This window comes from Terrapene carolina, unplaced genomic scaffold (assembly GCF_002925995.2).
Source record: "Terrapene carolina triunguis isolate 2854851 unplaced genomic scaffold, T_m_triunguis-2.0 Scaffold69, whole genome shotgun sequence".
NCBI classification, from domain to species: Eukaryota; Metazoa; Chordata; order Testudines; family Emydidae; genus Terrapene; species Terrapene triunguis.
Window position 1 is genome coordinate 52,892,571 of NW_020664420.1, and position 15,186 is coordinate 52,907,756.

The window sequence follows — 15,186 nt, forward strand, 5'->3', positions numbered from 1 at the left end:
AAATAAGTGATTTATCCAAGGTCTCTGACACCTGCAGTCAGGCTGAATCTAGAACCCAGATCTTCTAACTCCGTTCCATGCTTTAACCAGTGGACTACACTTAATCATAACTGATATCTCAATAACACCCACAGCAAAAATAAATTCAAGTATATTTTGCAGAAACAGAATATTGCTGCCCTAAAACATCTTAGTTCTGTCCTGTCCAGGGTAGATACTGCATTTAAATTAAGGGTTAAAAGGCTGCAGCATAAAAATGCCTGCATGCCAGAAATATCAAAACAATATGACAGTACAGAAGGACCAAACACCCACAGCATGCAATGGGGTACGAGAGTTAAGTAATACAAATACCTTGCCTTCATTTGAAATACCAAGACACACCAAGATAAATTGTTTGGCAATATATGAGGTATATTTTTTGTCTAAGTATTTAACAACCAGAAAGTGACTGACACCTAAAAAGTTAAGCCTCTGAGGACAAGTTCAACCCTGAGTAAGGACACAGCTTTTGCCAGCATGCTATTAATAGTTACATTTTGTATGGTCACTTACGAGTTCAGATACCATAGCAATAGGCACAGTTTGAGAAACATTTTATGAGCCATCTATGTAGAAGTCTGGTTTACTACAACGCTATCTGCTCTCCAAATACAGTAACTCCTCACTTAAAGTTGTCCCGGTTAATGTTGTTATGTTGCTGATCAATTAGAGAACATGCTCGTTTAAAGTTGCGCAATGCTCCCTTATAATGTTGTTTGGCAGCCGCCTGCTTTGTCCACTGCTTGCAGAAAGAGCAGCCTGTTGGAGCTAGGTGGAGGCTTGGAACCAGGGTGGACCGGCAGCTCCCCTAAGTTCCCTGTGCAACAGCCGGCAGTTCAGCTTAAAGGAGCAATGCACATCTCTCTCTCTCTCTCTCTCTCACACACACACACAGGGTGTGTGTCTCTGTCTGTCTGCCATGCTGTCTCCCCTCCCTCCATTTGTGCTGCCTTGTAGAGTGTGAGGCTACATTAACAACGTGTTAACCCTTGAGGGCTCAGGCGAGTGCTAGTTCATCATTTAGCAGTAAGGCATTCCCTGGGAAATATCCCACCCTCTTCCATTCTCTGACTCCATCACCTCAACCAACCTGCACAATCATCATTGCTGTGTACAGTATTAAATTGTTTAAAACTTGAGAGAGCAAGAGAGTTTTTGTCTGGTGAAAATAATTTCCCTGGAACCTAACCCCCACTATTTACATTAATTCTTATGGGGAAATTGGATTCGCTTAACATCGTTTTGCTTAAAGTTGCATTTTTCAGGAACATAACTACAACGTTAAGTGAGGAGTTACTGCAAAGGGTTATTAAGTTTAGAGGTTCTTAGGAACTACATGACAAGAATTTTTTTCAAAAACCCCACACATCAGTTCCACAGTCTTCCATGGTGCAACTATTTTTTTTAAGTTATATTCTATGCCACCATCCAATTATATAGCAATAGTTTCTTCACCTTCTTCATACATTAGAAGGGGTATTGGTGCCTTCTCATTACATTATTAAAGCTTTCACACCAATATAAAACTCGTATGTATTAAGTCTGACTGCATCATATTGCAATGTAAAGAAAATCACAAATTAAATACCTGGGAAGGAGAAGCAGATGCAGCATCTTTAGAAGAACTTAGAGGAGATTCCAAATGACTGGTGCTGGTGGCATTCTGAGATGAATTTAGTTTTCTGTAAAGATCACCCATATTCCAGGTTACAAGGAAAAAATCAAGAAAAAGATGCTCTAATAGATCTTCCATTATTTGGGAAGAAAGAAGCCTGTTACTTCTCAAACAATGTATTCTTTTATTGCTACCTTTAAAGAAAAAGATTGAACTTACCTAGAAAGTACTAACTCCAGTGACTGTTTGTCTATCTCATTGTATCCAGGCCAATCTTTTTGGATCTCTTTAAATACATAATCCTTCAGAGTGTAAGAGTTGTCCTTGGGATTCAAGTTGGCTACCTACAAACATATATTTAAAAATACAAATATTAACGCTATCTACAAGTTATAATACTAGAGTAGATTGGACAGTTTAAATATAGGTTGAAAATATAACTATGAAAAATGTATTCTGTATTTACTAGCCTTCGGCTTTAAAGGCAATAAAGGACAGACCTTTCATATAGTGAAAATTTTTGTATGCCAAAATTTTCAATCTTGGGTGTGTGAATTTAGGTACTTATAAAAGAATGGCCTGATTTTTCAAAAGATCTGAAGGTCAATGTGCATTAGTCAGGCTTATTCATATTTACGTGACTAAATACAAATGCAGAATTCTAACTTTAGGCATTCAAGTTCGAACATTATAATTCCAGTGTTTATTTTTCCTGTATTTCTAATGGAATAGCAGCCAACACAGTTCTGCTGACATCAATGATGCTAGATCACAAAAAAAAAGAAAATTGGCACAGCACTAAGAATAGTGGTAACTCATGCTGCAGTGCCAGTAATCGCAGTTTTATCTAGCCAAATGATTATGACAAAAATAGGTAGCCATTCTTGTTTCCCAGAGACTGGGTCATGGAGTTTAGTACATGCACACTAGAAACCACATGAAGTTGTAGCATTCCACCGGAGATTGTCAAAATAGTACAACACTTGACCCGGCACTAAATTTTCCCTTTAATGAAAAAGGGACAAAAACTGTTGGAAGTTTAATGAGTTGACTTTTATTTTTTAAGTATACCTAAAAAGTTTTGGTTTAATGAAGATGTAAAACAATTTCAGCCATGTACATCAATACATTTTAGTCATGCAATAAGGGTACAAGTAAAATTTTGCACAAATGTAACTGAGAAAAGATGTACATGCCCTGTTCCACACCTAAATCTATGATAAGCCCCAAGCGTACATGCAAAACAGATATCCATGAATGCCAGGAAAAAATGTTGTACTCATAATTCCATACTAGTTAATGCCTTGTTGTTTATTAGCATATACATCCTATTAAAGCAGAGCACTAAGACAGCTTCTGATAGGTCCCCCTTCCTTTCCTTGTGTATCTGAAAAAAGTCATGTTGGTAAAAGGCCGTGCTCACTGATGCCTGCCACATCAAAGCATTAATTTGGCAACTTTTCCTCTTCAAATCCCATTTTAGACCTTCAAACTGTACTATCTGTAACAGACCTCTGAAGTTCAGAAACCGGCCCTTTGCCTGTTACTCCTAGTCAAGATATTAAAGAGCCGGGCTGGGATCGAGGGGTTTGGAGAGCAGGAGGGGGATCAGGGCTGGGTACAGGGTTGGGACATGGGGAGAGGATCAGGTATAACACTCCAAATGGTATAACACTTTCTAATAAAAGGTCTATTAGAACTTTGCTGATGAAATGATAGCGAACTGAACTAAAAATAAAAACTTTGTAGTGTAGAAATAAGATGAGTTAGCATTATACTGAACCAGCAACCATCCTTGCTGGCTTCTGAAGGCCAAATAGTAATTCAAGCACTTTGCATGGCATACTTTTCTGAAAGGTGCATGCGCTGGGGAGGTAGCAGGCATTGAGACAGATATTCCATACCGCAGTCATGGAGGCGGATGGATTGGAGAAAAATCATTGAACCCTTCTCCCCCTCCCCCCACTGTGCACTTATGCAGGCCTGGCCTTTAGAATTTTATATTAGCATCAGTAGGTTGTACAAGGGAACTGCAGTGTCATAGTAAAAATAGGGTGACCAGATGAGGGGAAGAAAATATCGGGACACATGGGGTTGGGGGGTGGCCAAGTCCTGCCGGCTGAGCAAAAAAAAAAAACCAAAAACAAACAAACAAAAACAGTGCTGCCGGCGGATATCGGAACAAAATGCGTCCCAACCAATCTTCGAAAATATCCTGAAATATCGGGACGTCTGGTCACCCTAAGTAAAAAAGATACAAGTACAGCTTCTGACTAAACTATGCAATTAACTGACATCTGACCTCGAACATTTTAACAAAAGCACTATTCAAACTTTCAATTTATTGTTCTGGCAGATGTACAAAGTTTGTTAGCGATCCCTTTCTTTGATCCAGGTTAAAAAGGTGTCAATGTTTCATCTAGGTCCAATTCCTTTGCTACGCAGCTACACCGTGGCTGAAGTTTCAGAATCTGTCATCCTAATCTTTTAGAACTATTACAGTAAGCTACAGAAAATGACAATTGCTAACACACTAACAGTTGCATAAAAATACTTCAGTCTACATACACTTAAAATTTACATCAATTTAATCTTACTGTCTGAAAAACTGATTTAAGCATATTTATTATTGTTCAATTCACAAATGGACACAAGACACTTATTCCTGGTTTAAAAGTCAATGAATTAACCATTATGGAGAGGGAAGTTACAGAATTCTTTTCATACATATTTACTGTAAGTGGTGGCTTAAGCCATACCAAATTTTTTTTTTTTTTAGATATAAAAAAAATGAAGTGAGACTAAATTTACAGCCTCCTGGTAGCCAATATGGGGATAGGCAAAGCAGAGTGTTAAAAAGGTATCCTAGAAAGCATTTTTTTTCACAACTGTTTATAATGGGACATGAAATGAGAACTCAACTCTGAGTCCAGGAGTCCAAGAGCATGCCTAAAATTACAGATCGCAAACTTAAGGATAATTTTGGTGAAGGATAAAAATCCACTACCCTCTCCAAAAGAATTATAACTCCACTACAAAAAAAGTTACGTTCATGGAGAGAACAAAAGATGAACATAATATGTTGGGGAAGAGTCAACATGGCTTTTGTAAAGAGAAATCATGCCTCTCCAATCTATTAGAATTCTTGGAGGGCGTCAACCAATATATGGACATGGATTACCCAGCAGATATAGTGTATCTGGACTTTCAGAAAGCCTTTGACAAGGTCCCATACCAAAGGCTCTTTAGCAAAGTAAGCAGCCATGGGATAAGAGGATCAGTAACTGGTTGAAAGATAGGAAACAAAAGAATAGATGGTCAGTTTTCACAGTGGAGAGAGATAAATAGCAGGTCCCCCCATATTTTCTTTTGCAAAGAGATATGAAGTTCCTTCTAAAATATCATTCATCTTCTTAGGGAAGAACGAACTATTTAAAGAAATTTTCTGTGACAGAACACCAATATTTTTGTTTACTGTAACATTTAAATAAGAGTTACAAAATATTTAACTAGCTATCCTGGGATTGAAATAGAACTCAATGTGGTTAGGCACCAACTTATAGGCCACTACACTTGTTTAAATGAGAAAAAAATCTGCATAATCATTACCCCCAAAACAGCTTTCCTCTTTATAAAAAGGGCTAGTAAACTTGTCAATGGAAACATAATAAGTTCCTTAATGAATTAGTCTGAACAGTTAAGAGAAACTATGTTCACAAATTAAGCAGCTTGGAGTAACAAGAGTAAGCCTCCTGGGGAAAAAAACTGCAGTAGGAACAAGATAGCTAAAAATATACCCAGCAATTGTTCCCTAACACTCATGAAGAGCTTTAGAAGTCTTCAATAGTACAAACCTCCCCTATAACTCATTAAACTTCCAGTTTGTTTTGTTTTAAGTACTCATAAAACAGGGCAGCTTTTCAAGAAGTCTGTCAAAGAGCCAGTATCAATGAATGTGTCCGTCATTCACCAAAGTGAACCCTCACTTTTCTAGATGAAATATGGCAGTAATGTCCTGAACTATATTAAGAAACAACCAGGAGAAGGAGCAGAAAGAGCAGGAAAGACATCCTGTCCAGATGTTCTCACCTGCTGAAGGATAGCTGCAAGGGAGTTCTTGTCTTTTTGATTAACGCCATCTCTCTGCAAGCGAGCAAGTAGCTCTGGTTTCTTGTAGGTCTTCAGTGCCAGTAAGTGAATCACCCTGTCTCTATATGGTCGCTGAGAAACACTGTTGTTTACGTGGGTCTTTCGTATTGTATTTGCAGGATTGATGGGTGTTGACCTTTTCCTCTCAGGCACTGCATCTGGAATACTTTGTGGTGCTTTCCGAATCTGTACTCTTTTACCTAAGTCCAGAATTTAAAAAAGGGGGGGGGGAATTAATAGCTTTTGTATGATTTATTAACATCTGATTTTTCCCAAAGTTTAATTCAGAGAGTTATATGAACAAGTACTGTTTAGTCCAAAGAGGGTATCATAAAATGCATCATTTTAAGAACTTAAAAAGTTTGATATGAAGTTACCCAAATGTAAATGATATTGCTAGGAGGACAAGATATGTTGCTCTGTTTATACAGATGCATGCCTTCAATATTTTCTTAAGTAATTTACAGGCTGAGAAAAGTTAAACATCAAACTAATGGGATATTTTAATGTTTTAAATGAGGACAAAACTCGTATGAAAATAAGTACTTCCTGTGAGTAACATGTTCTCCATTGGTGCCTAAGGAACCCAAATCTACATATTAACAGCACCATAACTTGGAAGTGAATGTACAAGCCATATGGTTGTGAAATTTATTGGGGGAAAAAAAACAAAAAACTTACATTCAACACCAAGTACTGAATTGATTAATGGAGTGTCAGAGCCAATCATTGGTGCCACACAATTTCAAAAATGAAACTATTTTACCTCCATTACCCAAACAATCCATGTAACTGACCTGACATTTCTCACTAGAAAGAACCTGTCAAATGCAACACCTTTGTTCCAAGGATCAAATCCATAGAAGTTTCAAAAATGCTCTTTCTAATGAAAAGTTTTACATGCCTAGAAAACACTGTTCCCCAATAAATTCAAGTGATACTGCATGTTGGTAAAGGCACCCTCCAAAGATAATGAAGTAAACATGTTCAACAGCTTATTTAATCAAACAGGCTATTTTTCCATAAAGATAAATGGTTAGTAGCAATAGCTCTTCCCCACCAAAATCAAAGCAAAGTGGCCAGGCATTCTTTTTTTAGCACTTAAATATTTACCACTATAGTCAGGACTCAGATTTATTGATGCTAAGAACTTTACTGTAATAGGTTTACTATTTTGGCTCCCATCAAGGAGTAAAGTTGAGACTTCCTCCAAACCCAATTCCTTATAAGTTTGGTACATAGAGACTTTCAGGGACACAATAGAGTGGTCCCACCCCCAGTCTGACAGCTTCTGTGCTGTTGAGAAAAATGAAAATCTCGGGGGAAAAGAACATCAAGCTGGAGCGGAGGGAAACTCTCCCGTAGTTGGAACCCTCCTTCCAGATGATGTCATGGTATCCTCTCACACTGAAGATAACTGGAGTCCCCTCCCCCAGAAGGCTATTAGAATGAGACAGGCAATAGTAAAGGTGGATACGATTATCACAAATATAGACAGTTGGGTTTATGATGATCGGGAAAACCGCGTGGTGAATTGCCTGCTGGGTTGCAAACCTTTAGACATATCTAGATGGATGTATGTGCAGTGCTGGGGAGGAGCAAGTGATCATGATACACATAGGTGCCAATGACATAAGGAAAGGTAAAAGAGGTCCTGAAAGCCAAATTTAGGCTGCTGTGTGAGAGAGTAAAGTCCAGGACCTCCTTGATAGCGTTCTCTGAAATGGTTTCAGTTCCACACGCAGGGCCAGTTAGACATACAGAACTGCAGGGTCTCAATGTGTGGATGAGATAATGGTATTGGGAGGAGGGTTTTAAATTTATTAAGAACTGGGGAACCTTCTGGGAAAGGAGGAGCCTATTCAGGAAGGATGTGCTCCATCTAAACCAAAATGGAACCAGATTTCTGGCATGTAAAATTAAAAGGATTGTAGAGGAGTTTCTAAACTAAGGGCTGGCGGAAAGCCGACAGGCATAAGGTGCATGTGATTCAGATGGACATCCCTTAGGGGAGGATTTATTAAAGGGGATACTATATATCCTAGGAAAGAGGAGAGTATAGAAGTTGATAAGGTACAAACAAACAAACAAAAAAAAGTCTCGTTCAATTACATCACACAGGCAGACAACTAAATATTGACAAATATTATAAGTGCTTATATAAAAATGTAAGTCTAAATATCAAAGGGGGTGAACTTGAGTGCCTGTTATTAAATTAGGATCTTGATCCTAACAATAGGCATCATAGAAACTTGGTGGAATGATGATAATCAATGGGACACAGTAATACCAGAGTACAAATATATAGGAATGAGAGCAGGTTGCCCTGGTGGGGGAGTGACACTATATATGAAAGAAAGCATAGAGTCGAATATACTGAAAATCTTAAATGAAGCAAAACTTCCATAGAATCTCTATGGATAGAAATTCCATGCTTGACTAATAAGAGTATATCAGTAGGAATGTACTATCAACCATCTGACCAGGATGGTGACTGACTGTAATTGTGCAATGCTCAGGGAAATTAGACAGTCTACAAAACCAGAAACCCCAATAATAATGGGGCATTTCAACTATCACCATATTAACTGGGAGTACATCACCTCAGGATGGGATGCAGAGATAAAATTTCTAGACACCATTAATGACTGCTTCTTGGAGCAGTTAATCTTGGAACCCAAGAGGGGAGAGGCAATTATTGAGTTAGTTCCAAGCAGAGCATAGGACTAGGTCCAAGAGGTGAACATACCTGAACTGATCAATAATTATCAACCATAATGTAATTAAATGTAACATCCTTGTAGAGAGGAAGAAACCAAAGAAACACACCCAGTAGCTTTTATCTTCCAAAAGGGGAATAATAATGAGAAAGCTAGTTGAATAGAAATTAGAAGGAACAGTCACAAGAGTGAAATGCCTGCAAGCTGCATGGAAACTATTTAAACACATCAGACCAGAGGCTCAAAGTAAATGTATACCCAAATTAAAACAAAACAAACAAACAAAAACAAAACAAAAAAAGTAAGAGGACCAAAAAAGGCCACCTTGGCTAAACAGAGTAAAGGAAGTGGTTGGGGGGCGGAAATCAAATTCTACTAAGGAAAGCAGAAAGGCGCATAAACTCTGGGAAGTCAAGTAATAATTAGGCAGGCCAAAAAAGAATTTGAAGAGTAACTAGCAAAAGATGATAAAAATTTGTTGTTAGTTTTTGTAAGTACTTCAGAAGCAGGAAGCCTGCCAAACAATCAGTGGGGCCACTGGACGATCAAAGTGCTAAAGGAGCACTCAAGGAAGACAAGACCATTGTGGAGAATCTAAATGAATTCTCTGCATCAGTCTCCACTGCAGAGGATGTGAGGGGACCCATTATTTTTATGGTGACAAATCTAAGGAACTGTCCAAGAATGAGGTGTCAATAGAGTAAATTGATAAATTTTACAGTAATAAGTCACCAGGCTCTGATGGTATTCACCCAAGAGTTCTGAAGGAACTCGTATGAAACTGCAGCACTACTAACTGTGATCTGTAACCTATCGCTTAAATAAGCCTCTGTACCAAATGACTGGAGGATGGCTAACGTAAAGCTGATTTTTAAAAAAGACTAGAGAGGCGATTCTGGCAAGTACAGGCCGGTAAGCTTAACTTCAGTACCAGAAATCTGGTTGAAACTATAGCAAAGAACAGAATTATCAGACAACACATGAAAGAGGGATCACCCAATGCCATTAATAAGCAGCAGATTCGAACAAACATAATGAAGTATTTCTTCACACAACACTCAGTCAACCTGTGGAACTCATTACCAAGGGACGTTGTGAAGCAAAACAAAAAAACAAAATAAAAAACAACCTAGATTAAAAAAGAATTAGAACTGTTCATGGCTATAAACATCAATGGCTATCAGCCAAGATGGTCAGAGACGCAACCCCATGCTCTGGATATCCCCAAACCTTGACTGCCAGAAACTGTGAGTAGATGACGGGATGAATCACTCGATAACTGTCCTGTTCTTTCCCTTCCCTCTGAAACATAAGGCACCAGCCACTGTTAGAAGACAGGATACTGGGCTAGAGGGACCAATGGTTTGACCTAGTATGGCTATTCTTATGTAGGAAAATAGAAACCTGAGAGTGTTAAGACTCCTGAGGCTCTGGCCTCTTCCTTAATACAGGCTAGACACTCTGGAATCCAGAAAACAGGTTCTTAAATACTTTCTTTGACATCAAAACTTCATATAAAACCACTCCATTTATGGTATGAAATCAGCTATGTTGGCTGTCATCTCCTGGAATAGTAAAAAAATTTCCATTTTGCAGTGTAGACTAACAACCATTTTTACCTATTCCTAGAATCACATTAATGCCTTAGATCTTGCACTTTTGGTTTCAAAAATAACCATAACTATGTGAACAGATAAATCTTTGCATTTTTAGCACAACAGTGTTAAATAGTGAGTCATTTTAGTTGGATTAGTTTCACACAATTGTAGTCAGTTAAATTCCTCATTGCAACCTAGTTTTAAATTTGTAGTGTATTAAGATCCTTCCATACCCATACTAAACTTTTGGCCTGTCTTAACAGGAATTAGAACCATCCCTGTCTCAGCTTCTTCAAGAAGGGAATAGCTATGTGAGGTTGAAAATTCAGTGGAGTTGGGGATATACATCCTGAGAGACTGACATAGGGCTATAGAACCTACTTTTTTATTTCTTTGTGGTAAGCACATTCTCATCTTAAAGCTTGTTGCTATGAATTAGAAGGCTTATGTAGCCAAAGTGAATATCCCATCAGAATGTTGAAAATGGAATAAAATAGTAAAAAACCCACCGGCATCTCAGTCAGTAAAGCAACAAAAGGCTGTTCTTTGAAGGCAGTCTACAGGAAGAAGGAATTTTGATCCTCACTGTACAGAGGAGCAGCAGATATAGTTCCAGTATAAGCAAATATGCCTTCCTGGAGTCTACAGTTCACAGACAGCATATATTCAGTTTTGCATTTCAACAGGCCAGGTAGGTACCTATTTAAGATGGCTTGCTGTAGGCCAACTCAGCACTGCAGTATAACTGGACTTGAATGTTAAATGCAGGCAGAGAAGTACTGTTGTAAGATTTAAATATCTTGCTCTTTCTTTCCAGATTTTCAGAGGTCACTGCTGGATGAAGGAGGAGGAAGAAGTGTGTGTAAGCTGGAGCACAGCATGGTGAGTGCTTCCTGAGGTCATTTGCGCTATATGTGTTAAGGGAATTCTACATTCCCATATGGCAAAATTCACATCCAGATATTGTTATTACAGAGGGTCACTACAGTTGACTGGATCACTAATACGAATAAGAGAGCAGGGACTTCAGGCGTACCTTATTAAACAATCAATTTGTAAGCACCTAAAGGATAATAAAGTCGTAAGTAATGGTCAACATGGATTTGTTAAGAGCAAGTCATGCCAAACAATGCAATTTCCTTCTTTGATAGAGTTACTGATCTAGTGGATGGGGGGAAGCAGTAGACATGATCCCGATTTTAGCAAGACTTTTGACACAGTCCCACATGACATTTTCATAAGCAAATTAGGGAAATGTGGTCTAGATGAGATGGGTGTACAACTGATTGGAAAAAAACACTCAAAGAATAATTATAAATGGTTTACTGTCAAATTGGGGTGATGAATCTTCTAGTGGGATCCTGCAGGTGTCTGTCCTAGCTCCAGTACTATTCAACATTTTAATTAATGAACTGGATAATGGAATGAAGAGTATGCTTATAAAATTTGCCGATGTCACCAAGCTGGGAGGAGTTGCAACCATCTTGGAGGACAAGATTAGAATTCAAAAGGACCCTGACAATTGGAGAATTGGTCTGCAATCAACAAGATGAAATTCAATAAAGAGAAGTGCAAAGTACTTCACTTACAAAGGAAAAATAAAATGCACAAATACAAAAGGGGAAGAGTTGGCTAGACCTTAGTACTGCAGAAAAGGATCTGGAGGTTACAGTGGATCACAGACTGAATATGAGCAAACAGTGTGATTCAGTTACAAAAAGGCTAGTATTCCGGGGTGCATTAACAAGATTGTCACATGTAAGAGACAGGAAGTAACTGTCCTGCTCTAGCCAGGAGTACTGTGTCCAGTTTTGAGTGCCACACTTTAGAAAAGATGTGGACAACCTCGAGAGACTCAGAAGAGCAACAAAAGTGATGAAAGGTTTAGAAAAACTGACCCATAAGAAAAGGTTAAAAAAAACTGGACATGTTTAGTCTTCAGAAAAGACTGAGGGAGGGACCTGATAACAGTCTTCACATAGTGAAAGGCTGTTGAAAAGGGGATGCTGATCAATGGTTCTCTTTATCCAATGAAGATAAAAGGGAGAAGTAATACCTTAGTCTGCAGCAAGGGAGATTTAGGTCAGATATTAGGAAAAGTTCTCTAACTATAAAGTATAGCCAAGTACTGGAATAGGTTACCAAGGGAGGTTGTGGAATCCCCATCATTGGAGGTTTTTAAGAAAGATTTATTTGACCCTGCCTCAGCATGAGGACGGGGGGAGGGGATAGACAAGATGACCTTTTGAGGTTTCTTCCAGCTATACATCTCTAGGTTCTGTGATCTTGGTATTATTTCAAACCGGCTATAGACTCTGCCTAACAACCATGCATGGAATGGTTTCTATTGTCATGGATCTCTATATAATAAGATCAGACTATTTGGATTTTAAAATCAAGATACATTCATCACACTGCATACAGAATTCACTTTTCTGTAGCTCCTAGGTTTATGATCTTGTATACCAAAACTTCACTGTGTCACTTTTCCAGACTACAGGTTAAGGCAATATTGATAGCTTTATAAATTGAAACACTGTAGGTCAATCCATGAACAAATGTAATATTTAAATAATATTCTCATTGTTTGTAACTACCATTACAAGTTAAGTGTCTAAGGAGGGAAGGAAATAATCAAGGCGCACAGGAAATAGTGAACTGCGGAAATGGATGTACAGGGTTCTGGGAAAGAATGGAAATCCAGGCAGCATGTGCTAGGGAACAAGGAGGAAGCATAATAAGGGAGAAAAAGGAGAAGAGGTGAATGGGGCAGTGTGAATAGATGATGTGAAGCTGTACTACCAAAAAAATTGAGATGCTCTGATGTAAGCAGTGTCAGTAGACTAAAAAGTTATGATCTTGAAGACGGTCAGAATTACTACCTTCTAATTGTCTATTAGATTAAAAAGTTAGATACAACCATACCTACAAATGGCCCACCAGGTTTTATGACCTTTGTACTGCGGTTGCGAGATTCTTCTTCTGCCTGGGTCATACGTTCTCTTGTCATCTGATAAGAGTCGTTTGTTGCACATACTGTAATTTTATCCTGTATAAATCCCAGACAATTGAGCTGCGAGACTCCAGAACTATGAAAGTATTGAAAGAAAATACAGTTTCAAAAGAATAAGTACTTTATTCTGAACTTAAATGTATCAATACAGAATAAAAATTAGAGGTATTTTTGCCCATTAAGATTTGCCATAAAGGATGTATTTTTCAATCCCACAGCTAGCTGTCATCTAACACAGCTTCATATGTGTTTTATGGCATCTCTACACAGACGTTATACCACTAACTATACAAGTACAGTTAAATGGTAGAACACCGCCTCCCCCCCCCCAGTCCTTCCCCCAGTGGACACAGTGATGCTGGATTAAGACAACCTTATACTGCTATTAGAGGTGGTAAAACAGTATAGCTATTTCAATAAAAAAAAAGTCACCCCTCTAACCAAAAGTTATATGGTACCAAAACGCTACATAAAGCATGCCTAGCTGGTGTCTTAAGCATTCAGACGACTTTTCAAATTATGTTAAACTCACTCAACTGAGTTCACGTAAGTGAAAAAGTGATATTTTTTGTCTGTTGTAACAGGGCCTTAATCATTGATGTAGTTCTAATTAACTCTCTTCAACCTTTTAAGGAAAACCATCAACCTAATTCTCAGTGTCAATTTTACCATTACTCATAGCCTAAGATTTCTCTAACCCTTCAGTTAAACAATTCTGTTTCTCAACTTGCTTACTTTCTGCACTTGACTGCACACTAGAGAGTCTATTTTCATAGTTTCCACATTTGTTTGTGTGGGTCTTACATGTAACAACAGGGGACAAACATTTGAAAAACAGTGAAGTGTGATAATAAAACCACAAAAACTCAAGGGCAGGTGTAGTGTCTTGTAACTTGTGTATTAAAACACTGACTAGATGTGTAGTTCAGTGTCCCTTCAAGCCTTAAAGCACACTATAACAACAATGAAGCCTACATACCTGGATTAAAACTGTGCTACACCTGTAAATATTTATAGAGACAGTTGTTCCTCAAAGAGTTTTAATATAAAAGTTCCTGTTCTATACTGGGCAGGGAAGACTATTCAAATGCAAAACAATGACTATGTTTTTAACACTTTGTGACAAGTACAGCATAAATGCCTAGTTAAAAGCATACTAGTTACAGTGGTATTTGAGTAGCTCTGATCCCACAAAGGACAGTGACTCTAGCTGACCTGCAACATTTTTGAAAGCAACCCCACAATTCTCTGCTTAATGTTCCAAATAGAATGGGTAAGGAACATTCAGCACATCATTTCTCCTTCACTTACCATTTTATTTTTAACTCCCCTGAAGTCATGCCAGCTAGGTCAAGCTCAGCTTTAACATCCCAGAATACATTTAAGATTTCACAGCTACAAGAGTGCCCCACTGGAGTAGGGTGCCATTTCTACTATGGACAAAATTAAGTTGTATTTTATAATACTGTGTAACTTCCAAGTTCTTTAGTTTGTTACATCTCAAAGAATGCACTAGGATATTGAAAAGCCAAGGTAATATCCCTTCCATTCCATTACCCAAAGCAAATTGCACCCCTTGCTTGACTCCTTGAATGCGGTCTCCAGCCTTCAATTGGGCACGGTATTTTTTTTTCCAAGTAAGATTCAGTTTATCCTTTGGCATTTTAACACCAAAATGTTCATGTTAATGAATTTCTCGAGACTCTTGATAAACATGTTAGTTATGTCTTAAACAAAAATAAGTAGGGCATGCTATCACTTACAAAATGGCCACTAATGGTTAATAATTTTGGGTGGCCTACTGGAGTGGGAGAGAGAAGTAAAGGAGACAAGGGACCAGAGAAGAAAAGGGACTGCTGGGTAATTCTGCAGCCTGGGTTGACCAGTTGGCAACTCCAAACCACTGCAGTTTAAAGTTTAAGTTTCTCAACTCCAGTGAAGAAACTTCAGGAAATGTTTATTTTAAAAAGTGTCAGTTGCATTTTCCATCATAATTCATAGGATCTTCTCAAAACTGAACAAATTAAACACTGTGTGAAATTTCAACAA

The 15,186-nt window shown here is 38.2% G+C and overlaps 1 protein-coding gene across 1 annotated transcript in view; it reads right to left on the minus strand.

Annotated features, from left to right (window-relative positions):
• Positions 1 to 15,186, minus strand: part of ELL2 (elongation factor for RNA polymerase II 2) — a 58,720-nt gene that overhangs the window by 18,322 nt on the left and 25,212 nt on the right. Inside the window, exons 4-7 of the mRNA XM_024206750.3 lie at positions 13,050 to 13,213; positions 5,747 to 6,006; positions 1,877 to 2,001; positions 1,631 to 1,724 (exon numbers count right to left, since the gene is read on the minus strand). Coding sequence (XP_024062518.1) covers positions 1,631 to 1,724; positions 1,877 to 2,001; positions 5,747 to 6,006; positions 13,050 to 13,213 — 643 coding nt within the window. The remainder of the gene's footprint in view (positions 1 to 1,630; positions 1,725 to 1,876; positions 2,002 to 5,746; positions 6,007 to 13,049; positions 13,214 to 15,186) is intronic.